Genomic DNA, 24,572 nt, shown 5'->3' on the forward strand with positions numbered 1-24,572 from the left:
TGTTTATAGTCAAGGAGTTACTGAGTTTTAGAAGGCACTTCTGTAATAGACTAATCTTTTTCAAGGCAAATGCTGCAAACTCTATTGTCAATCAATTTAATAAAAACTGTAATTTAAAAAGACACAACACCCTGGCCACTTACTAAAAAGAGGAAAGACAGCATAAAACCTCAGAAGATGGAGTCTTCAACTTATAAGGCCACTTGCATATCTCCTTTCTGTTTGATTTATTTGGACCAAATGTTCACAAATGGACTCTAAACAATGGACACAAATCTTTTAGAATGATAGACTAGCTCTAAACAGTGATGCAAATTTTTTAGAATAATAAGCTAATTTTCAAGGGGGAAATTGCCAAGAGAAAATAAATTGCAATCAGGATCTTAGTTCATCTCACAGAACCTAAAGCCTCAACCTTCTTTTTCATAATTTTCTGTCTTTTGTTTCCTCTTCTTTCTCCAGGCTATCTTTTAGAACTGAGCACTTAAATACACCTTTATACGCACAAGCCAAATGAGACCGCATTTAATTTGTGACTCTCTGTAGATATCTCTAACATACTAGTTTTAAAACTTAATGAGAACCACCTTTCAAAAAAATTCCCAAAATACCAATTTCACTATTTTGGTTCTTTACATTTATGTTTTCAACTTTATTTTTATAGCTTCATTGATGTGTAAATGAAAAACTACACATACAGTGTATAATATGATAAATTTTGACATATGTTTACATCCATGGGACCATCACCCATAACCACAATTAAGTTAATAAGCATTTCTATTATCTGTTGTAATCCATCAGGTCTCACTTCATTTCCCACACCTATTCTAGGTAACCACAGATCTGATTCTGTCATGGGCCTAGTTTATTTGCAACTTTCTAGACTTTTATATAAACAGAATCATACTCTTGTACTCTTGTTTGTCTGGCTTTTTTCAGCATAACTCATTTGAGATTCAGTCATGTTGCTTGTTAAATGTATTATACACCATCAATGGGCTTCCCAGGTGATGCTAGAGGTAAAGAACCTGCCTGCCAATGCAGGAGACCTAAGAGACATGGGCTGGATCCCTGGGTTGGCAAGGTTCCTAGGAGGAGGACATGGTAACCCACTCTAGTATTCTTGCCTAAAGAATTCTGGCAAGCTATGGTCTATAGTGTCACAAAAAGTCAGACACAACTGAAGCGACTTAGCACACAGGCACACGTATAGCCTTTGAGTCTGGCTTCTTTCACTTAACATGATGCATTTAAAATTCATCCATGTTATTGTATCAATAGCTCATTCTTTTTTATTGCTTGATAGTACTTCATTGTATATACATGTTAACAAATTTTGATTATTCATTCACTAGCTGAAGAACATTTGTGTTGTTCCAGCTCTTGGCAATTATGATTAATCAGCTACATATATTCATTATAGGTTTTCATGTGAACAAATACTTTGATTCCTCTTGCATAAGTACCTTTGTGTAGGACAGCTAGGTTGTATGGTTGGTGGTGGTGGTGGTGGGGTCACTCAGTCATGTCCGACCCTTTGCAACCCCGTGGACTGTAGCCCACCAGGCTCCTCTGTCCACGGGATTTTCCAGGCAAGAATACTGGAGTGGACTGCCATTTCCTTCTCCAGAAGATCTTCCCGACCCAGGGATCGAACCCAGGACTCCCGCATTGTAGACAGACACTTTACCGTCTGAGCCTAGGTTTTATGGTTAGAGCATATTAATTTGTAAGAAAGTATCAAAATCTTTAGAAACTGGTTATACAATTTAGCATTTCCACTAGCAACATATGAATGTGCCAGCTATTTCACATTCTGGCCAGATTTGGAATTATCAGATTTTTAAATTTTATTTTAGGCATTCTAATAGATGAGTGGTAGTATGACATTTTGGTTTTTATATGTATTTCCTTATTGATTATTGATTCTGGTTACCTTTTAATGTGATTATTTGCATCCATATATTTTCTTTGGTTTTTTGGTTTCCCAAAATACAAAGTTAATTCACAGAAGGATAGTCTTTTCAACAGGCAGTGCTAGCACATTTGAATGTCAATATGTTAGCTACCTTGAGTCATGTATAAAATATAATTCAAAAAATCATACATTGAAATATAAAATTTAAAACTATAAAATTTCTAGAAGAAAATCTTTTGACCAAAGGTCTAACTAATATTTCTTGGATATGACAGTAAAAGCATCAGTCATAATTGTGATAAACTTGACACTATCAAAATTAAAATCCTCTGCTGTTCAGAAGAAAAAGAAAGAGAAAGAAAAAACAAGCCATAGACTGGGAGAAAATATTACAAAGCTTATGTATGTTAAAGAGTTTATATTCAGAATATTGAAATGTCTCTCAACAATTAAGAACAATAGCAAAAATTGTAAATATGGCAAAAAGTTTTAACAAGCACTTCACCAGGGAAGATAGAAAGATGACAAATACATGAAAATATGCTGTATATCATTGTCTACTCCTTGTTGTTGTTCAGTTGCTCAGTCGTGTCTCTTTGTGACCCATGGACTGCAGCACACCAGGCTTCCCTGTCCCTCATCATCTCCCAGAGTTTGCTCAAAATCATGTCCATTGAGTCAGTGATGCCATCCAACCGTCTCGTCCTCTGTCGCCCCCTTCTCCTGCCTTTAATCTTTTCCAGCATCGGGGTCTTTTCCAATGAGTCAGCTCTTCACATCAAGTGGCCAAAGTATTGGAGCTTTGGCATCAGTCCTTCCAGTGAATATTCAGGGTTGATTTCCTTTATGATTGACTGATTTGATCTTGTTGTCCAAGGGAATCTCAAGAGTTTTCTTCAGCACCACAATTGGAAGGCATCAACTCTTTGGTGCTCAGCCTTCTTTATAGTCAAACCCTCACATCCATAAATGACTATTGGAAAAACCATAGCTTTCACTATTTGGGCCTTTGATGGCAAAGTGATGTCTTTGCTTTTTAACACACTCTCTAGGTTTGTCATAGCTTTCCTTCCAAGGAGCAAGTGTCTTTTAATTTCACGGCTGCAGTCACTGTTTGCAGTGATTTTGGAGCCCAAAAAAATAAAATCTGTCACTGCTTCTACTTTTTGCCTATCTATTTGCCATGAAGTGATGGGACTAGATGCCATGATCTTAGTTTTTTGAATACTGAGTTTTAAACCCATTCCCCTCCATTTTAGTTCACTGCTTCCTAAGATGTCAATGCTCAGTCTTGCCATCTCCTGCTTGACCATGGCCAATTTACCTTGATTCATGGACCAATTAATGTTCCAGGTTCCTATGCAATATTGTTCTTTACAGCATCAGACTTTACTTTCACCACCAGACACATCCACAAATGAGTTCTGTTTCCACTTTGGCCCAGCTATTTCATTGTTTCTGGAGCTATTAGTAATTGCCCTCTGCTCTTCCTCAGTAGTATATTGGGCTCCAACCTGGGGAGCTCATCTTCCTAAATGATTAGTATCATATCTTTTTGCCTTATCATACTGTTCACGGGATTCTGGTGGCAAGAATACTGGAGTGATTTGCCATTCCCTCCACCAATGGACCATGTTTGGTCAGAACTCTCCACTATGACCTGTCCCTCTTAGGTGGCCCTGCATGGCATGGCTCATAGTTTCATTGAGTTATGCAAGCCCCTTGGCCATGACATTGAATCATTGTCTATTAGAGAAATGCAAATTAAAACCACAATGGAATACCAATTCATATCACTTAGAATGGCTAAAATTAAAATAACTGATTACAGTGAGTAGTGATACAGCTATGGAACAAAAGCCACTCTCATATTTCAACTGATAGGAAATATGAAATGGCATAAGCACTTTGGAAATAAGTTTAGACAAGAAAAATGCAAACATATGTCTATACACAGCCCTGTACATGAATGTGTATAGCAGTTTTCCTTGTAGGATCACATTAAAAAATATATATATATCCTTCATCCGGTGAATGAGTTAACACAGTATTTCCACTATTCTAATGGAGTCACCAAAGTATAAAACAGCCGCTTTTTAAACTGCAAGTATAACACTTAAAAACAAACGGGAATATTCTATGAGGCCAATGTATCATCCCATATCATCTAAGTGATGAATAAGAGTTATATAAAGTACAAGTTTTTTCCTTATTTATAAAAAGAAATAATAAGGTTCAGAATCTTACCTATATACTTATATCCTTCTTCCCCATTTACTATGGGTCTCAGCCAAGTTGACCTAAGCCTCAAATTAGTAGACACATGGGCACCTTGAGGAGGGTAGAGTGTAAATAACATTTCAATTGCATTGTGCTTCTTGATGATATTAGAGTATTTTTCACGGTCTTCTGTAAAAAGAATAAAAAACAACATTCTTTTTTAATTTTAGACCTTTTATAAAATTTCATATCCCTTTCTTTTAAGGGATGAAAATTAGAAACTATTGACACATTTGAATGCTAATGGTTATGCAACATAGTTCTCATTAGCCAAAAATACTTCACCAAAAATCTGGTCTTTCAGATAATTCCTAGCAAAAGTTAAGGAGTAAAGGCTTACAAGTAGAATCCTCAAACACTATCATTCTAAGGCAGTGCTGTTAATAGCTGTGAAAAAAAGTAAGATAATCAACAGCATTCATATTATACATACTATGACATAATCATATTTTTAATTGCCATTAAACAATAATCTAACAAAAATATTGAGTAAATATAGAGTTCCATAAACTAGAACTACTGAATCATTATTCTTAGGCTATGGTCTTTAATAAAATGTAACATCACCTATACAAATATTTATATAGCACTTACTATATGCAAGAAACAGCCCCAAGTGCTTTTGAATATTAACACATTTAATTTTCACAGCACACCTGTAAGGTCGATACTGTTATTACCATCATTTTACATGAGGAATTTGAGGCCCAAAGAAATTAGATAACTTGCCTAAATCTTAGAGTCTGCAACTGACGCAATTAGGATTTGGATTATCTGAGTAGATGCTTTGGCCATACTTTGGCCACCCGAAGCAAAGAACTGACTCATTTGAAAAGACTCTGATGCTGGGAAAGATTGAAGATGGGAGGAGAAGGAGACAACAGAGGATGAGATGGTTGGATGGCATCACCGACATGATGGACATGAGTTTGGGTAAGCTCCAGGAGTTGGTGATGGACAGGTAAGCATGGTGTTCTGTAGTTCATGGGGTCACAAAGAGTAGGTCACAACTGAGCAACTGAACTGAACTGAACTGAGGAGAAGTTCTCACTTGCAAATAAATGTTTGTCAAGCAAATATGACCTGCATTAACTAGCTTTCGAATTGTGGTGCTGGAGAAGACACTTAAGAACCCCCTGGACTGCAAGAAGATCCAACCAGTCAATCCTAAAGGAAATCAACCCTGAATATTCATTGAAAGTTCTGATGCTGAAGCTGAAGCTCCAATACTTTTGCAACCTGATGCAAAGAGCTGACTTGTTGGAAAAGACCCTGATGCTTTGAAAGATTGAGGGCAGGAGGAGAAGGGCATGGCAGCGGATAAGATGGTTAGATAGCCATCACTGACTCAATGGACATGAGTTTGAGCAAACTTCAGGAGATAGTGAAGGACAGGAAAGCCTGGTATGCTGCAGTCCATAGGGTCAAAAAGAGTTGGACACAACTTAGAGACTGAACAACAATGACTAGTAGATGAGAAGGCTGTGATTAATGAGTGATTTGAATTGTGGAGTGAAAAATCACTGGTTACGGCCCTAGGGCCTCCAGTTTGTGTTTTCAGTTTTTGGTTGATAAGCCAATGTCCTAAAATTCAATGAGGCAGTCTACTGAGCAATTAATCAAAGCAATTCTACCTAGAAACATTTCAAAGAAAAGAGAGATACTAATATAAATCTTCATTTATAATTCTGTTATTTTTTTTCTTTTTTTTCCCAACTACCTTCCTTCCTTTCTCTCCCCTTTATTTTTTTTTAAATATCATATTTTGTAGTACAGTGAGTATAAGGCAGTACAATATAATGAGTAAATGAATAAGAAAGCAGATTTGTTGGTAGATAGTGTGCCAGATACCTTTTTTACGTGCTAAGTCACTTCAACCATGTCCGACTCTTTGCCACCCCATGGACTGTAGCCCGCCAGTGCCCTCTGTCCGTGCGATTCTCCAGTCAAGAGTACTGGAGTGGGTTGCCACGCCCTTCTCCAGGAGCTCTTCCCAACCTAGGACTGAACCCATGTCTCTTACATCTCCTGCATTGACATGCGGGTTCTTTACCACTAGCACCACCAGAGAAGCCCCATCTATTGCCTCACCCCAAATCCATCTTCATTGTCCTATTTGTGAGACTAGAATATTTCCCCCTTGCCATCTGGCAAAATTTTAAACATCCTTGATAGAAGGTAATCTAGGGAGCTAGTGGATAAAGGGGTTCTTCCTGCTTCTGGGGGATTTTCTCCTGCAGGAAATAGTGACCAACAGTGCAGGGGGTTATGGGCCATGCGGCCTGGTACCTCACAGGGCTCCTGAGACACACACACTGGGAGCTTGTGGGCACGTTCCCTGAGGCACCACCTTCCCTGGAATGGTTTCCACATCGAGACACTTCCCTGAAGACAGCTTCCCCAGAACCTCAGTAAGTAACTTCCCTGGGAACTACACTAGCATGCTACATTAGTGAGTGTCTGCTATTTACTGTGGAGAAGGCAATGGCACCCCACTCCAGTACTCTTGCCTGGAAAACCCCATGGACGGAGGAGCCTGGTAGTCTGCAGTCCATGGGGTCGCTAAGAGTCAGACAAGGACTGAATGACTTCACTTTCACTTTTTACTTTCATGCATTGGAGAAGAAAATGGAAACCCACTCCAGTGTTCTTGTCTGGAGAATCCCAGGGACGGGGCAGCCTGGTGGGCTGCCATCTGTGGGGTCGCACAGAATCGGACATGACTGAAGCGACTTAGCAGTAGCAGCAGCAGCTATTTACTGGGTCATAGCTGTGTCCTCTCCAAGAAGATCCGGATCCAAGCTAAAGGGAGAAATATGGTAAGGGGCATTGTTTAAAATTTGTTCTTTCCTTAAGTGCTCTGTCCTCAGACTGACAGAGTGACTCCTCTTCTCAGTTATTTTTTTAAAATTGAATTTATTTATTTTTAGTTGAAGGACAGTTGCTCTACAATACTGTGTGGGTTTCTGTCAAACACCAGCACGACTCAGCCACAGGTACGCCTATCTCCTCTCCCTCTCAAACTTCTCCCCACCTCCCATCCCACCCACCCCTCTAGGTTGTTACAGAGCCCCAGTTTGAGTTCCCTGAGCCACATAGCAAATTCCCACTGGCTAACTATTTTATTTCACATATGGTGATGTGTATGTTTCCATGTTACTCTCTCCACACATCTCACCCTCTTCTTCCTCCCCCTGCCCCCGTCCCCATGTCCATAAGTCTGTTCTCTATGTGTTCTCAGTTCTTTAAGTTTCCTTTTACCCTTAATAGCCAAGCTTGGGCTTCCCAGGTGGCACTGGTAGTAAATAACCCACCTGCCAGTGCAGTAGACATAAGAGACGTGGGTTGGATCCCTGGGTCAGGAAGATCCCCTGGAGAAGGGCATGGCCACCCATTCCAGTACTCTTGCCTGGAGAATCTCATGGACAGAGGAGCCTGGTGGGCTACAGTCCACGGAGTCACAAAGAGTTGGACACGACTGACGTGACTTAGCACACACCCACAGTCTATCTCAGTTACCCTAATCTCCATCAGAATAAATAATTCTTTACATTAAACATTTCCTGCTCAAATCACCATGTAGTTTTGGACCTGTAGTAATTGGACCCTGATTGATACAAGCAGACCTGAGTTATAATTCATTTTCTTTTTTAATTTTTATTGGAGTGTGGTTGCTTTACAATGCGTTAGTTTCTACTGTAGAGCAAAGTGAATCAGCTATATATATACATATACTCTGTTATATGTGTACATATATTCCATCTTTGTCTGGATCGCCTTCCCGTTTAGGTCACACAAAGCATTAGGTAGAGATCCCTGTGTGATACAGGCTCTCACTAGTTATCTATTTTAACACTGTATCAATAGTATACATGTCAATCTATGAGTTCTAATTTTTGAACCATCATAACAGGCTTTGAAATATTAGACAAATCACATTTATCTCCTGGTGATAGTACTGACCTCTTAGGATTATTGTTAGGATTAAGTGATATAAGAAATATATAAAAATTCATAGTGCCATGTCTATGAATTCTGCATGAGTGTGTTAGTATATGTAACCCAGTATTCAACTTTAATAAAAACCACAAGAGAGTCAGGAAATAATGAGCTATTGCATCTTTTAATTATAAACACATTAGAGAGTTTTCCACTCTTTTTAAAAGGAAAAGCTCAAAATTATTCCCTTCTAACTCAAAAAAAGCAGACATCTTTATATGTGCTCAGATATGTGAACAGATATTAGATATAGCTCACCTGTGTGCTGTGGGCTAAGTTGATCAGTCATCTCTGACTCTTTACAACCCTATGGACCATAGCTCACCAGGCTCCTCTGTCCATGAGATTCTTCAGGCAAGAATACTGGAGTGGGTTGCCATGCCCTCCTTCAGGGCATCTTCTCAACCCAGGGATCAAGCCCACATTTATATGTGCTCAGATAGGCAAACAGACATTAGGTATATCTCACCTGTATAATTTTAAGTCCTTTCTCATCTGTCAACAGAAGAAAGAAAGCCAGAACTACTACACAGTAGTGCTAAAGAGTCAACCCTGCTTTACTTGTTCACTCACGTTGTACTTCAAGAAGTTGAGCCAGGGACTTCCTAGGCAGCAGAGGTCTCTTGGAGTTGAGAAGGAGGCTAAGGATGCAGCATTAATTACATTACAAGAAATCAGAGTGAAATTAAATACAATCCTGAAGTTTTACTTCACACACAAGATGAGGAAACAAAAAAGATCGAGTTTCTTGTCTTTGAAACCATAAAGAAAGAAAGTAAAGTAGGGAAATCTAGCAATAACAACAGCCTTCTTAGTGTGAAGGGCCAAATTCCACCTAAGGTTTCTCTCTTCCCTAAGACTGACAACTTTCTAACTCCTTTAGCTTAAGCAAGATGTTTAAGCAAAATAGGGTTATGCTTATTACTTTTAATAAAGCATCTTATTTTTCATCAAGGCCAAATGTTTCCATTTTGGACAAAATAAGATGCCTATGCTAAAAGCTAAGCAGTGGTGGATGTAGAACTGCCACTTTCTCTTCCCGGATTATTCTGATTAAACACTAAGTAGAAACACATGAAGTCTGTGGAATGTTGAACTTGCTGTGATAATGGGATGTCATGAGAGCTATAGAATCAGGCACACATTGAAGGTGTCTAGTTCAGAGTCTTGCTAATGCCACCATTTGCCATCGAGTAATACAAATGGCAACCCACTCCAATATTCTTGCCTGGAGAAACCCCTGGGCAGAGAAGCCTGGGGGCTGCAGTCCACAGCGTCACAAAGAGTCAGACATAACTGAAGCAACTTAGCACACATGCAATACAGATGAAGCCTTGGAGCTTATATAATATAAACAAAGCATAACGATTTTGGAATAATTGTACCTTCCTTCATAATATCAACTTTGATTACAAGTAAGCATGTTTCATTTTAGAAAACATATGGCTTGTAAAATATGTCCTCTTCTTTTTGTTTTATTACATATGTTATCCTAAGACAAAACAGGAATTTAATTTTTGTTGCTGATATTGTTAACTTATTATTTATGGAGTGAGTATCTGCCTTTTAATATATGGCTAAGTCAGTATTGCTGCATTACATTTAGGTGTAATAATATGGTTCTCAGAACTCAAAAGAATAAGATCTCTTCCTTACTCCTTCTTCCCCAAGCCATATTTGTAGTAAAACTCTGAAGATCACAGATGTGTGTGTCTAGGTCTGGTCTATGGCAGAAGCCCACACAGTATTTCTATAAGTCTCTGTTGCTCCCAGATCATCAAGTAGTCACTTGTCTCCATTAGAGGTAGCATCGCTGTGGCTGAGCTGTGGCTCTGGAGCTGACCATCACTGGGGTATGGACCTGACCTGCCATTTGTGAGATGAGTGATCTGAAGCAAGTTAGCTAACCTCTTTCCAGCTAAAGAGTAAAACTATTTACATTATAGTAGAACTGTTAACATTATAGTGCTGCCATGAGTTGATATAAAAAGTCTTTAGAAGAACACCTAGTCTATGGCCAGCATTGTTATTACTATCATTATATGCTATTGATTGAACAGATGCTGGTACAGCCTCTATCCTCTTTAGATAATAATGGCAGTCTCCTGTCTCCTCCCCATCGTGTTTGTCTTCTGGATGGTGAGTGGAGAAGTGGACCGTCATCCTGAGGTCGCTTCCCTTTATGGTCACTCTCACATTATTTTGGACGTTCTAAGGCTAGTGGTTCCTATCAGATACTGATCAGAAGTTTTGCGTTCATCAGTACTCATGAGTTACTAACTGATGTTGTGGTGGCCTTCCTTGTTGCTATTATTAGCAAAAACAATAAGCTCATATTTTGTTGACTGTAAGACAATATAGATGTTGATTATCCCATTAGTTTATACATCACTAAGAAATATAAGACTGAAAATTTAACTATGGCATACCATTGATTACAAGATACAGCTCTATTTTAGAGACATTAAAATATGAAAATATATATCTTAGAGTTAACAAAATACAGCAAAATCCAGATATCTAATTGACAACTCCATTTGGCTAACAAACAGGCACTCAATGTCTGTCCAGTACCCAGATTTCCTGCCTCTGTAAATAGCTCCTGTTTTTACTGGCACAACCTAGGAAACAAGGAAACCTCCTTGACACCTCACTACCCACTCCTACCTTCCTCGAAAAATTGCCAACTACCTTTTTAACTTTTAAAAAAATTCTTTTTATGTAATGAATTTATTTGGCTGTGCTAGTCTTAGTTGCAGCATGTGGGATCTTAGTTCCCTGACCAAGGATTGAACCCAGGCCCCTGCATTGGGAGCTCAGAGTCTTAGCCACTGGACTACCAGGGAACTTCTATCATCTGTTTTTATACAAATACTTCTACCTCCTAAATAGTCTTCTTGGCCCTTTTGACCTTGCCTCTAAACAGCAACCAGAATAGTATTTTTCATGTATCTTTAATACATTTTCCTATTCATTGGTTTCCTATTTCATACATTTTCCTATTGAGTAGTCTCCTGACGCCCTTAAGATAGTGTCCAGTACTGAGTAAGTCCTAACAGATTCTGAACATTCTGGCTGCGGCCTCCTCCTCCATCTGCACTCTAGGAACCTGGGCTTTCTTTCTGTTTCATAAACACACCTTGTCCTCCTACTTCAGACCTCTGTGAAGCTGGCATGTTCTCCTCCCACGTGCTACCCTCCATCGACTCATTAACTTAAACACCACCTTCATGCCTCTTTTCAAAGTCTCCCCTGACTCTCCCCAAACTAGATCAAGCATCCACAGTATATTATCTCAGAGTTACTGTTCTCTGTATCTTCTTCCATCACACATACTGAAGTTTGTAATCATATGATTTCTATTATTCAGATCTATCCCCCTCACAAGACTATAAGTTACAGGCAGACAAGGTCCATGATTGTTTGCTAACTGCTGAATCTCCCAGTATCTAGTCACTATGCCTAATACTTGGAAATGGTCAATAAAAGGCTTTTTAATTAATAAATAAGTACAACATAATTAACAGTATTCATTGGGAGCTAAGTATATAGCAGGCAGTGTGCTACACAGGTTATGGACATTATCTAATTTAATCCTAAAATCACAAATGGGTGACTTGCTGACAATCCTGTGAATTCAATACTATCAGACTCATTGAGCCTATGTTATGTGTCTGATAGTATTGAACTCATAGGATACATGCATAGAGAGAAGGGTTACCGAGCATTTCATGGCCTCAGAGTAAGTGGTAAAGCCAGGATCTGACCTTAATTCGAACTTTAAACCCTCTCCTTTTCACCAAGGATGCCGCATTATTTTAAACACGCAGTTCCTGCGTCATGGAACAGTTGGCACCTCCAAGTATTGCTAGTTGTCCGGTAGCCTCCCTTTGAAGTCTTCCAATGTTTCTCAAATCCTTCCGATGTCAATGAATAGTCTGCAATACAGTTTTTCTCAGAACTGTAGCTCTTCCCAGGCCTTTTTCGGATATTAGTGCTTTTCGACAAAAACTTCTTTTATAGAGCTGTTGACAAGCCCTCAGGTGAAAACCATGGCTCATCAGCTGATTATAATTCTCTTAGTTTGCTAAGGAAGTAAGCCAGGATAAAAGTCCACAGAATAAAACCTTAGACACCTCTCATTTTCCCCTGCCTCTCACATAAGTGAGGCTCATTATGCTTAATATTCAGAGTAGGTGGTGAGTGTTCAGAGAATCCAAAGGTGCCCTTCCATTCCTCTCCCTCAGAGGGTGCTGCATTATCAAGGACTCTGCTTCCCTCCTGCAGAGCCTCAACCTAAATATTTAAGGCAGTGGTCCTCAGACTTGTATTTTGAGATGTGCAGTGACTTAAAAAAAAAGTGGGATCATACTAAAGACTTATTTTTGTTTTCCCAATATTTTGATTCCATGGTAATTTTAACATTATTTAGTGGTTTAGAAGCATTATGTGTTCATGACAGGAAATTCTAGAAATACAAAAGTATATAGGAATAATTATTACCCAATATTTTCCAATTCTAACCCCATATGTGTGATTTTCCTTCTCCCACAACCCCCAAGAAACTACAGTAGAGCATAAGTAGTTAATAGGACACTTGGTGGCAGATCACTCAGCAATAGGAAACAGGCCTACCGTCATCAGCTCTACATTATAGAATGTTGCTGCTGTTGTTGCTCAGCTGCCCAGTCGTGTCTGACTCTTTGCGACCCCATGGACTACAGCACATAAAGCCTCCCTGTCCCTCACCATCTCCCAAAGTTTGCCCAAGTTCATGTCCATTGCATCAGTGATGCCAACCAGTCATGTCAGCCTCTGAGGGCCTTTTCTCTTTCTGCCCTCAATCTTTTCCAGCATCAGGGACTCTTCCAATGAATCAGCTGTTTGCATCAGATGACCAAAATGCTGGAGTTTCAGCTTTAGCATCAGTCTTTCTAATGAGTATTCAGGATTGATTTCCCTTAAGATTGACCAGTCTGATGTCCTTGCTGTCCAAGGGACTTTTAGGAGTCTTCTCCAGCACCACAGTTCAAAGGCATCAATTCTTTGGCATTCTGCCTTCTTTAGAGTCCAGCTCTCACAACTGTACATGACCACTGGTCCCTATTGCCTTGATTATACGGACCTTTGTTGGCAGAGTGATGTCTCTACTTATCAACACACTGTTAGATTTGTCATAGCCTTCCTGCCAAGAAGCAGGATTTCATGACTGCAGTCATCATCCACAGTGATTTTAGAGCCCAAGAAGAGGAAATCCGTCACTACTTCCACCTTTTCCCCTTCCACTTGCCATGCAGTAATGGGGCCGGATGCCATGATCTTAGATTTTTTAATATTTCGTTTTAAGCTGGCTGTTTCACACTCATCAAGAGGCTCTTTAGTCCCTCTTTGCTTTCTGCCATTAGAATGGTATCATCCACATATCTGAGGTTGTTGATGCTTCTCCCGCCTATCTTGATTCCAGCTTGTAACTCATCCAGCCCAGCATTTCTCATGATGTGCTCAGTGTATAGATTAAACAAACAGGGTGACAGCAGACAGCCCTGTCATACTCCTTTCTCAATCTTAAACCAATCAGTTGTTCCATACAAGGTTCTAACTGTTGCTTCTTGACATGCATACAGGTTTCTCAGGAGACAGGTACGATCAGGTAAGATGGTCTGGTATTCCCAACTCTCTAAGAGCTTTCCACAGTTTGTCATGATCCACACAGTCAAAGGCTTTAGTGTAGTTGATGAAACACAGGTAGATGTTTTTCTGGAATTCCCTTTCTTTCTCTATGATCCAGTAGATGTTGGCAATTTGATCTCTGGTTCCTCTTTCTTTTCTAAAGCCAGCTTGGACATCTGGAAGTTCCTGGTTCACGTAATGATGAAGCCTAGCATGCAAAGTTTTAAGCATGACCTTACTAGCATGGGAGATGAATGCAATTGTCTGATAGTTAATTCTTTAGTACTATTCTTACTACCCATCTTGGGAATTGGGATGAGGATTCATTATAAACAGGAGTGATAAAAAAAGAAAAACCATCTATTATCACAACTGTTCCCTTTCTAGGATTATTATTAAAAGATATTTTAACACTAAAAATACATGAGGGACACAATATCAGTTGTGTTGCACACAAAGTATGTTTTAGATTGAATAATGAGAACCTGGAGGTTCTAGGATTTTTGAAAGTGTTAACTTCTTCCTAATGGGCCAGTCCTCAACACAAATTCCAGAACAGACTCAGTATTTGAAAACGGCTCATATATTAAGTTTAGGATCAATCCTAAGTGTATCAAGGGACTTTACAACTGACCCTCACTTATTAAACCAGAATAGAAGACCTCATTATGGAAGTCAATTATTAAGAAGTATTTGCAACTATGGGGCTTCCCAGGTAGCTCAGTGGTAAAAAATTCTCCTGCCAGTGCAGGAGACGCAAGGGCCTAGGGTTTGATCTCTGTGCTGGGGATATCCCCTGGAGTAGGAAATGGCAACCTGCTTCAGTATTCTTGCCTGGAGAATCTCATGGACAGAGGAGCCTGGCAGGCTACATCCCTGGGATCGCAAAGAGTCGGACACGACTGAGCGCAGTGCACAGTACACTTAAAACTATGGGTAAAAATAGTCTAATCAAATGTGAGTTCAAACTGGTGGTCAAATTATCTATAACCTAACCCAGAATAAATGACCAATTCCTAAATGTTGTACTTTTAATATAAGGCCACTGTTAAAGCACTTTATACTTTTATGTTGCATTCATTTTCTTCTATTTGAATTAGATGAATGTCATACTTTTTTATCACATTGCTTTTATCTAAGCTTTATAATTAGTAAATTTAAAAGAATGTCAATTTATCAGTATAAAAAATTACATGTCGTGAACAAGGGAAAGTGAATTTAAAGCATTCCCATTCTGAAATTAATGAAACTTTCCTACATTCAATTCATCTTAAGCTGATATATGAAATCTTAAAGATCATTGATGAAGGAGCAAAACATTAAGAATCAAAGCCTCAGGGCAAAATGGTTAAAAAGGCAGTTAAATAATATGCCCTTGGATGATATGATCAGCAAAAATAAACTCAAGGAACATAGATCTCTTGTATTATAATTAAATACCAACATTGTTTAACTTAAAGGAGAGCAAAACTGTTCATAACACTTCACTCAGAGTATAATCTAAAATAAGGACATGGATTAATTAAAAATTTGTTGAAGTGCAGCAATATTAATTTTAAAATTTTTAAAATATAGCAAGTATTACTACTTTTAAGTCCTGTCATTTCATGACAATCAGCATGTTATAAATTTCTCCAGAACACTCTTGCTATATTATTCAAAGATTAAATGTGGGAACATTGTATCATTAATACATACATATCTTTATAAATCCAACCAAATTTCTAATACAAAATAGAAAATTAGGGGATTTCAGTCATTTGATTGTTGAATAATCAAAGTAAATTTGTTGCAAAAGGTTCACTTCTTCAGTGGAATAAGTATACAGAATTCATAAATAAGCTAACATGTATTTTTATTTCCATGTTGCTTTTTGACTTGACTTGTAAGCAAATTAAGCTCATTCTCAAGTATTGGATTGTTGTTCAGTTGCTCAGTCATGCATGACCTTTTGCGACCCCATGGACTGCAGCACACCAGCCTTCCCTGTCCTTCACTATCTCCTGGAGTTTATTCTAACTCGTGTCCATTGAGTCAGTGATACCATCCAACCTTCTCATCCTCTATTGCCCACTTCTCCTCCTGCACTCAGTCTTTCTCAGCATGAGGGTCTTTTCCGATGACTTTGCTCTTCGCATCAGGTGGCCAAAGTATTGGAGCTTCAGCATCAGTCCTTCCGGTGGATATTCAGGGTTGATTTCCATTATGATTGACTGGTTTGATCTCCTTGCAGTCGAAAGGACTCTCAAGAGTGTTCTCCAGCCCCATAGTTCAAAAGCATTAATTCTTTGGCACTCAGCCTTCTTTATGGTCCAACTCTCACATCCATACATGACTACTGAAAAAACCATAGCTTTGACTAGACAGACCTTTGCTGGCAAAGTGATGCCTTTGCTTTTTAATACACGGTCTCAGTTTGTCATAGCCTTTCTTCTAAGGAGCATCTTTTCATTTCCTGGCTGCAGTCACCATCTGCAGTGATTTTGGAACTCAAGAAAACAAAGTCTGTCACTGTTTCCATTGTTTCCCCATCTATTTGCCATGAACTGATGGGACTGCTGCCACAGTCTAAGCTTTTTGAAGAAAGTAGGGAAAACCACTAGACGATTCAGGTATGACCTAAATCAAATCCCTTGATTATACTGCAGAAGTGAAAAATAGATTCAAGGGATTAGATCTGATAGATAGAGTGCCTGAAGAACTATGGATGGAGGTTCATAACATTGTACAGAAGGTAGTGATCAAAACCATCCCCAAGAAAAGTAAATGGAAAAAGGCAAAATGGTTTTCTGAGGAGGCCTTACAAAGAGCTGAGAAAAGAAGAGAAGAAAAAGGCAAAGAAGAGAAGGAAAGATATACCCATCGAATACAGAGTTTCAAAGAGTAGCAAGGAGAGATAAGAAAGCTTTCTTAAGTGAACAAGGCAAAGAAATAGAGGAAAACAATAGAATGGGAAAGACTAGAGATCTCTTCAAGAAAATTGGAGATACCAAGGGAACATTTCATGCAAAGGTGGGCACAATAAAGGACAAAAATGGTATGGACCTAACAGAAGCAGAAGTATTGGATAAAGAAACCTAAAAGACCTTTCCCTTTTTCAGTCTTCATGGAATTTTGACAAAAATACAGAACATATTACTGTACATAAACAAGTCATATAGCTACATAAAACACAAATAACTTTGGTTAATAATTCTTATAAAATTATGAGGATTCCTTATGAGGGCCATTTTCTTTTATTCTAAAAGCCTGTTTAAAAAAAAGTATGTTAAAACCTATAGTAAACTGCTTAAGAAAAGCTTAATGATATATCTGCATTTTTAAAAAGCATCTTTGTTATTAAACAACAAAGATTAAAAGAACTTTACATCTAAAAATCCTAAAATAATAATAGTATGAAAAATCCAAGAGCATAATTAAATACTAACACATAATGAGGAACAAAGATTTAAGCTGGGAATGCAACAGGTCAAATAAGGTCTCCATAGATATCAAAAGATATTTAATAAAGCTGAAAAAACAATCTCTTAATAAAGACATCTAATAAATAGGAAGAGAAGGATATAACTTAAAATAAGTATCAATGTTACATAATAACATTGAAATTAGTGATAAAATTATAATGTCCATCATTGACATTATTATCTAATATCATAAATGTTCCAGCTAATGCAAAAGTCAAGAAAAAGATATCTTAAATTGTATTGTACACAAAAAAAGTAGAATTGTAAAAATGTCATATCATTTTCAGGTGAAGCAACTGCATACTTATGAAACTCAAGAGAAGATGAAAATTATTATAATTTAGGAGGGCAAAATACAACTACTGATTATAAAATAAGCATATAAAAATTAGGGCTTCTCATATTCAAGAAGAATTTTCTAGAATACATACTAGAAAAAGTGTAAGATTAAAAGATCTTTAAAAAAATAAATAAATAAATAAAAATAAAAAAAAAATAAAAAAAAAAAAAGATCTTTAAATCACAAACAAAACAGCTGGGGAAAAAAAAAGCCTATGTCTGTGTTTGTGTGTGAGTGTGTCTGTATGCTGGAAGGAAAGCAAATATTTTCTCATAAATGATGAGAGTCTTATGATTAATTTTTAGTACTCTGTTTTAAAAATATGCCTTTCATTTTTCTCTGAAGTTCTAAGTCTTGGGATAGCCAGATTAAATCCATTAACATGACTTCACTCTGACAGACTAAAGACAAATGCCCCTCTCACCCTAGTTAAAATGCTCTCACTTTGAGAGAAATACAATAGCACAAAAAGTTCTTAAAACCTAAGAGCACAGGGGCAGCTTTTACTGGGCTCACCATACGTAATTCAAAAGATTCTTCTTTTCTCTTGGTTTGGAAGAGTATCTTATAATGAAAGTTATATCTTAATAGGAAGCATAAAATCACAAATAAGTACTACTATTCTAAACTGTTAAATTTAAATTACACAAGTGTCTGGTATTTCTTGCCATGTATTTCCTTTTTTATTAATTTTCCTGTATGTATACATATCCTTAATGGTTGAGAGAATTTCAACCAATCTTTAGGTTATTTCTCAGTAATATGAGTTTTTAAAAGTATACTGAGGGGAAATTTGGAGTTAGTCATGCAATTCAATATTGTAAGTATTATTGTCCCAGATTATCTCAACTGCTTAGCAAAAAAATTACAATAACTGGCAGTTGACTAAAACAGGCTTAGATCTATACCTTTACTCAACAATTATGTCAGCCTGCATGCAAAAAATATTCTCCAAAAACCCAGAAGATTTACCTTCCCTTTTATGTGGTTAGGATTTTCTCTAAATTCTAGAGACAAAGCTAATAATATCATGCTATTTCATAAAGCAAAAAAATGAACTCCAAATCAAAGAGCATCTTCCCTGATGCATTTTGCAAGTGAATATTAAACACCAAATGGTATTCACCTGGAAAATTATTTGGTACTAGTTTTTTTAAACAATAAGTGCTGTCTTTTATAACTAAACCATTCTCTAGGTTTTTGGAGTTCGTTCACCAAGCTAATTTAGATTTCTCAATACCAGCCTGAGACCTGTTGACTGATTATAGAAAAGTTAAGATTAATTGTAGAGCAGAGAAGACTCTTTAGAGTTCCTTGGACAGCAAGGAGATCAAATCAGTCAATCCTAAAATAAATCAACCCTGAATGTTCATCAGAAGGACTGATGCTGAAGCTGAAGCTCCAATACTTTGGCCACCTGATACGATGAGCCAACTCATTGGAAAAGACCCTGATGCTAGGAAAGACTGAAGGCAGAATGAGAAGGGGATAACAGAAGATGAGATGGTTGGATGGCATCACTGACTCAATGGACATAAGTTTGAATAAATTCTGGGAGATCATGAAGGACAGGGAAGCCTGGCGTGCTGCAATCCAAGGGGTCACAAAGAGTCAGACACAGTCTAGAGACTGAACAACAGGATTAATCTGAATTCTTTATGGAACCAGGTTGGGTACAAGCTGATCATTAAAAGGAAAATTTTACATATTTAACAAATGTCTAATTTCCTGGCTCAATTTATTTCCTGATATCATTGGGCTTCCCAGGTGTTGCTAGTGGTAAAGAATCCATCTGCCAATGCAGGAGACATAAGAGATGTGGTTTATTCCCCGGGTTGGGAAGATTCCCTGGAAGAAGGCATGGCAATCCACTCCAGTATTCTTGCCTGGAAAATCCCTATGGCCAGCAGAGCCTGGTGGGCTACAGTCCATAAGGTTGCAAAGTCGGACATGACTGAAGTGACTTAGCATGCACACATTAATAGGTAATAGTATCCCTGGTTAAAGATGGCATAGTAAAATCAGTTATTTCCCTCCTCTCTCCCATGATGCCCCAAAGAAACATTTAATGTATCAAAATACAAATACATTTACATATTTAATGAAACAAAGATTCCCACAACTTTCAATAACTTTGAAGAATATGTGACAGAAACAATAAAATTCAGACCAAATGAGAGAATGCCTAAAGCGGACACAAACTCCATCAGCTCTGAGACGAAGATACAGATATGTCTGAAAGGAAGAATCATAGTCCTGAAAGACCTCTCTAGGGAGCTTGGAAGGGAGTGACAAGACTTATGTGTGTGGATGATAAAAAAGAGAGGTGCAAAAAAGTCAGTGAGAAAGCCAGTTCACACCACACCTCAGAACTGCAGCTGAGGCAGAGCTGAAGGCAGGAAGATTCCTGTCTGTCTCGCGTGCTGACTGCGTCCACCTTGTCCCAGTGTCCCCGACAGTCTCCATCGCTGCGAGCATCAAAGCATTCCAAAAATCCCCTCAGCTCTGATGTTCCTAAATCATCTAAATCTGGTTAGAGATGAAGCTGTCTGTATAATCTATCTTGGGGAACAATTCCTCTAACAATTCCTCTCTACCCAACAATTCCTATCTAACAATTCCTCTAAACTTAAGAACAAGTTGTCTGCTCCTTTAACCTTTGTATTTTGGGAGCAGACAACTTGTTCTTAAGTTTCAAAGGTCCACAGGTGGAGAGGAATTGATAAGCATGTTTCCATTCCAAAGGGACAAAAAGGAAAGAAAATAACCATGGTGTTTTTGAAATCCAGCTGGATAAACTCCATTAGATTCTAGGGCTGGAAATAATCCTCTGCGGTTGGCAGCTCCAGCCTCTGAACCATCTTTCCTTTTTCATGAAGGGTGGCATGGGGTTGTAGCTGATAGTTTGATCAGTCTCTCCTGCCTATAAACATCTGGGTGTCCAGCAGCCTTCTTCCATTCCATACTGTCTCTGTTCCTCTTTAGTGCAAGCTGACAGTGTTCTCCTGGTATAAACTTCCCAAGAGTCTGGCAATTCTCTCATGTAGGTTATGGAGATTCACTCCATTAAACAAGAAGCTTCTCCACACATCTTTTTCTGGAAAATCTCATAACCAAGATGACTAAAAGGTTCACATACTTTTTTCTCTTCAGAAAACCTTTGTATGACTGAACTCTCTTTTTTCATCTTTTTGATGTATTAGCAAAAGATGGTCCAGTTGCGTTTTCAGCTTTTCCTCAAGAGCATGTTTTCTTGATGGTGAACCTTGTTAATTTGAGTATCTTTCAAAACTGGAATGAATTTAGAATTCCCCAAATCATCTAGTCTTGTTTCCTTTTATTTATTTATTTTACCAGTTTTCCTCTCAATTTATAAGCAGCAAATAGTAACAAGGTTGCACTTTCAACTCTGCTTGGAAATCTCCTCAGCTCAAGGTCATAGTTAAAACATCCTACTTTCCACATAACCGTAAAACACAACTCCACTGAACTTTCTGCCACTATAGAACAAAGATCTCCTTTCCCCTAGTTTCCAATAACATGTTCATTTCCTTCTGAGTCCTCAGTAACAGCAACTTTAATGTTCACATACTTACTAATAACACTGCGATTTTGGTAGCCTCTAAAGTGACTTGGGATTTCTCTCTGTTCTTCATTTCCCTCTGAGTTCTTATTAGCAGAATCATTAGCATCCATAATTCTACTAACAGCCTATTGAAGGCTATCCAGGCTTTTCCTATCAAAGTCCTCAGTGTTCTAACCTCCACTTGCCCAATTCTACATTTTCAGACAATCTTTACCAGTTGATATTCAACTAGAGAAGCAGATCTGGTAAGATATATATATATATGTATATATATATATATATATATATATATATATACACACATACACATACATATATATATCTTAAAGTTTGGAATCCATGGGATTCTCCAGGCAAGAATACTGGAGTGGGTTGCCATTTCCTTCTCCAAGGAATCTTCCCAACCCAGAGATTGAATTCTGGTCTCCTGCATTGCAGGCAGATTCTTTTACCACTGAGCCACCAGGGAAGCCCCCTATATGTACATGTATATCCTACATGTGTGTTTGTGTGTGTGTGTGTTTGTGTATGTGTGTGTGTGCATGTGCATGCTCTGCTCAGTCATGTCTGACTCTTTGCAACCCCAGGGAATGTAGCCCACCAGGCTCCTCTGTCCATGGGATTCTCCAGGCAAGAATCCTGGAGTGGGTTGTCATTTCCTCCTCCAGGGGACCTTCCTGACCCAGGGATCGAACCCACATCTCTTGTGTCTCCTGCATTGGCAAGTGGATTCTTTACTACTGTGCCACCTGGGAAGCCTATATCTATCTATCTATCTATACATATATATGTATATTTTTAAGAGATTTATTGTAAAGAAAGTTAAGTCACTCAGTCGTGTCGACTCTTTGCGACCCCATGGACTGTAGCCTACCAGGCTCCTCCATCCATGGAATTTTCCAGGCAAGAGTACTGGAGTGGGTTGTCATTTCCTTCTCCAGGGGATCTTCCTGACCCAGGGATCAAACCCTGGTCTCCCGCATTGCAGGCAGATGGTTTATCATCTGAGCCACCAGGGAAGCTATTGTAAAGAATTAGCTATATAATTGTGAGGAGTGGTTAGGCAAGTCCTAAATCTACAGAGCAGGCCATCAGGAAGGGCAGGCTGAAATTCCTGGGCACAGGATGAAGTTACTATTCACATTCTGCATTTCTACTTCAGAGAAGCCCCAGATCTTTTGTAGTAATAAAGGTTTGTCTTCTGATAGTATCAGGCCTGCCCAAATACAGATAATCTACCTTACTTAAAAACAGCCAATGATGTACTTCACCATATCTATAAAATACGCTTGCAACAACATCTAGATTAGTGTTTGACTGAATTAGTAGGAAACCTTGAAAGTAGTTTCAAAAATCATAAGATATAATTTTAAATTTGGGAGAGGTTTGAGAGGAGAAGTAAAGGGAAGTTTAAATGTGATAATTTTCTCATTATACTGGTAATGTGTCAGTAGAGAATTTCTACCAATTGGCAAAATCTTTAAGTGTTATGCTTAAATTTCCTTTTGTAAAATTAAGGTAGAGTTGACATATAACAATATTTTAGTTTCAAGTGTACAACATAATATTCAATTATCTGTATACACTGTAGATTTGGATGCTGGGAAAGATTGAAGGCAGGAGGAGAAAGGGACGTCAGAGGAAGAAATGGTTGGATGACATCACCAACTTGATGAACATGAGTTTGAGTAAGCTCTGGGAGATGGTGAAGGACAGGGAAGCCTGGTGTGCTGCAGTCCATGGGTTGCAAAGAGCTGGACACGACTGATTGACTAAACAACAATAACATTGTAGGAATGATCATCACAACTCTAGTTATTCTCTGTCACCATATAAAGTTACAAAATGTGCAATACAAACTGTTATACATGCTGTACATTATATCCCCATGACATTTATTTTACAACTGGAAGCTTGTACCTCTTGATCCCCTTCATCCATTTTGCCCAGCCTCTCTCCCTTCTAGCAACCATCATTCTACTGTCTATATTCATATAGAGTTTGCTTTTGTTGTGTTTTGTTTGTTCATTTGTTTCAATTGTTAGATTCCACATTTATGTATATTCATATTTCTCTGGCTGATTAATTTCACTTAGCATATTTTCACACTCAAGGTCCATCCATGTTATCTCCAATGGCAAAATGTCATTCTAAAATATGGCTGGGTAGTATTTCATTGTGTGTATGTATAGATGCATAACATATCTTCTTTATTTATACATCCCTTAGTGGTCATTCAGGTTGCTTCCATAGTTTGACTGTTATGAATAATGCTGCAATGAACACAGGGCTGCACATGCAAATTAGTGTCTTCATTTTCTTTGGATAAATACCCAGAGCGTAATTGTTGGATTACACAGGCCGCACATGCCAAGTCACTTTAGCAGAGTCCGACTCTGGATCTTCCTGACCCAGGGATCGAACTGTATCTCTTATGTCTCCTGCATTGGCAGGCGGGGTCTTACAACTAGTGCCGCCTCGGAATCCTGGATTATATGGAAGTTCTATGTCTAGTTTTGTGAGGAACCTCTAAACTGTTTTCCATAGTGGCTGCACCAATTTATATTCTTATCAGTTTCAGTCTGTGTGTGTCCTTACATATGAAGTGAACCTCTTGACACCATATAGATGCATGTCATAATTTTATACATTCAAAGTCTATGTCTTTTGATTGGAGAATTTAGGTCATTTGCATTTAAAGTAATTGTAGGCCTGTATGTATTACTGCCATTGTAAAATTATTTTTGGCTATTTTGCATTCCTTTCTTCTTCTCTTGCTCTCTTCTATTGTGACTTGACAATTTTTTTAGTGCTATGTTCCGATTCCATCCTCATCTTTTCTGTATCTACTGTAAGATTTGTTTTGTGGTTACATTACATGCATGCTCAGTCATGCAGTCATGTCTGACTCTTTGCAACTCTATGGACTGTAGCTCTCTAGGCCCCTCTGTCCATGGAATTTTTCAGGAAAGAATATTGGAATGGGTTGCCATTTCCTCCTTCAGGGGATCTGAGGTCCACATATAACAACCTATATATTTAGCAGTCTATTTTAAGTTGATACCAAGTTAAGTTTGGACACATTCTAAAACTATAATTCTACCCACTCAGCATTTTATGTTTTTGATGTCACATTGTACATTTTATTGAAATTATAGTTGTGTATTTTTTTTACTACATTTGTCTTTTAACCATCATACTAGCTTTATGAGTGATTTGTTCAGTAACTTTACTATATATTTTCCTTTATCAGCGAGATTTTTATATCCATATGCTTTCTTGTCAGACTAATTAGTGCTTTTTCTTTCACCT

General features: G+C 38.2%; 1 protein-coding gene across 1 annotated transcript in view; it reads right to left on the reverse strand.

Annotated features, from left to right (window-relative positions):
* Window positions 1–638: 638 nt before the first annotated feature.
* Window positions 639–24,572, reverse strand: part of IQCM (IQ motif containing M) — a 307,184-nt gene continuing 283,250 nt past the window's right edge. The window contains exons 14-15 of the mRNA XM_043900747.1: window positions 4,169–4,330; window positions 639–688 (exon numbers count right to left, since the gene is read on the reverse strand). Of these exons, the coding sequence (XP_043756682.1) occupies window positions 639–688; window positions 4,169–4,330 (212 nt within the window). The remainder of the gene's footprint in view (window positions 689–4,168; window positions 4,331–24,572) is intronic.

The sequence above is a fragment of the Cervus elaphus genome, chromosome 5 (genome assembly GCF_910594005.1).
Source record: "Cervus elaphus chromosome 5, mCerEla1.1, whole genome shotgun sequence".
In the NCBI taxonomy this organism is placed as follows: domain Eukaryota; kingdom Metazoa; phylum Chordata; class Mammalia; order Artiodactyla; family Cervidae; genus Cervus; species Cervus elaphus.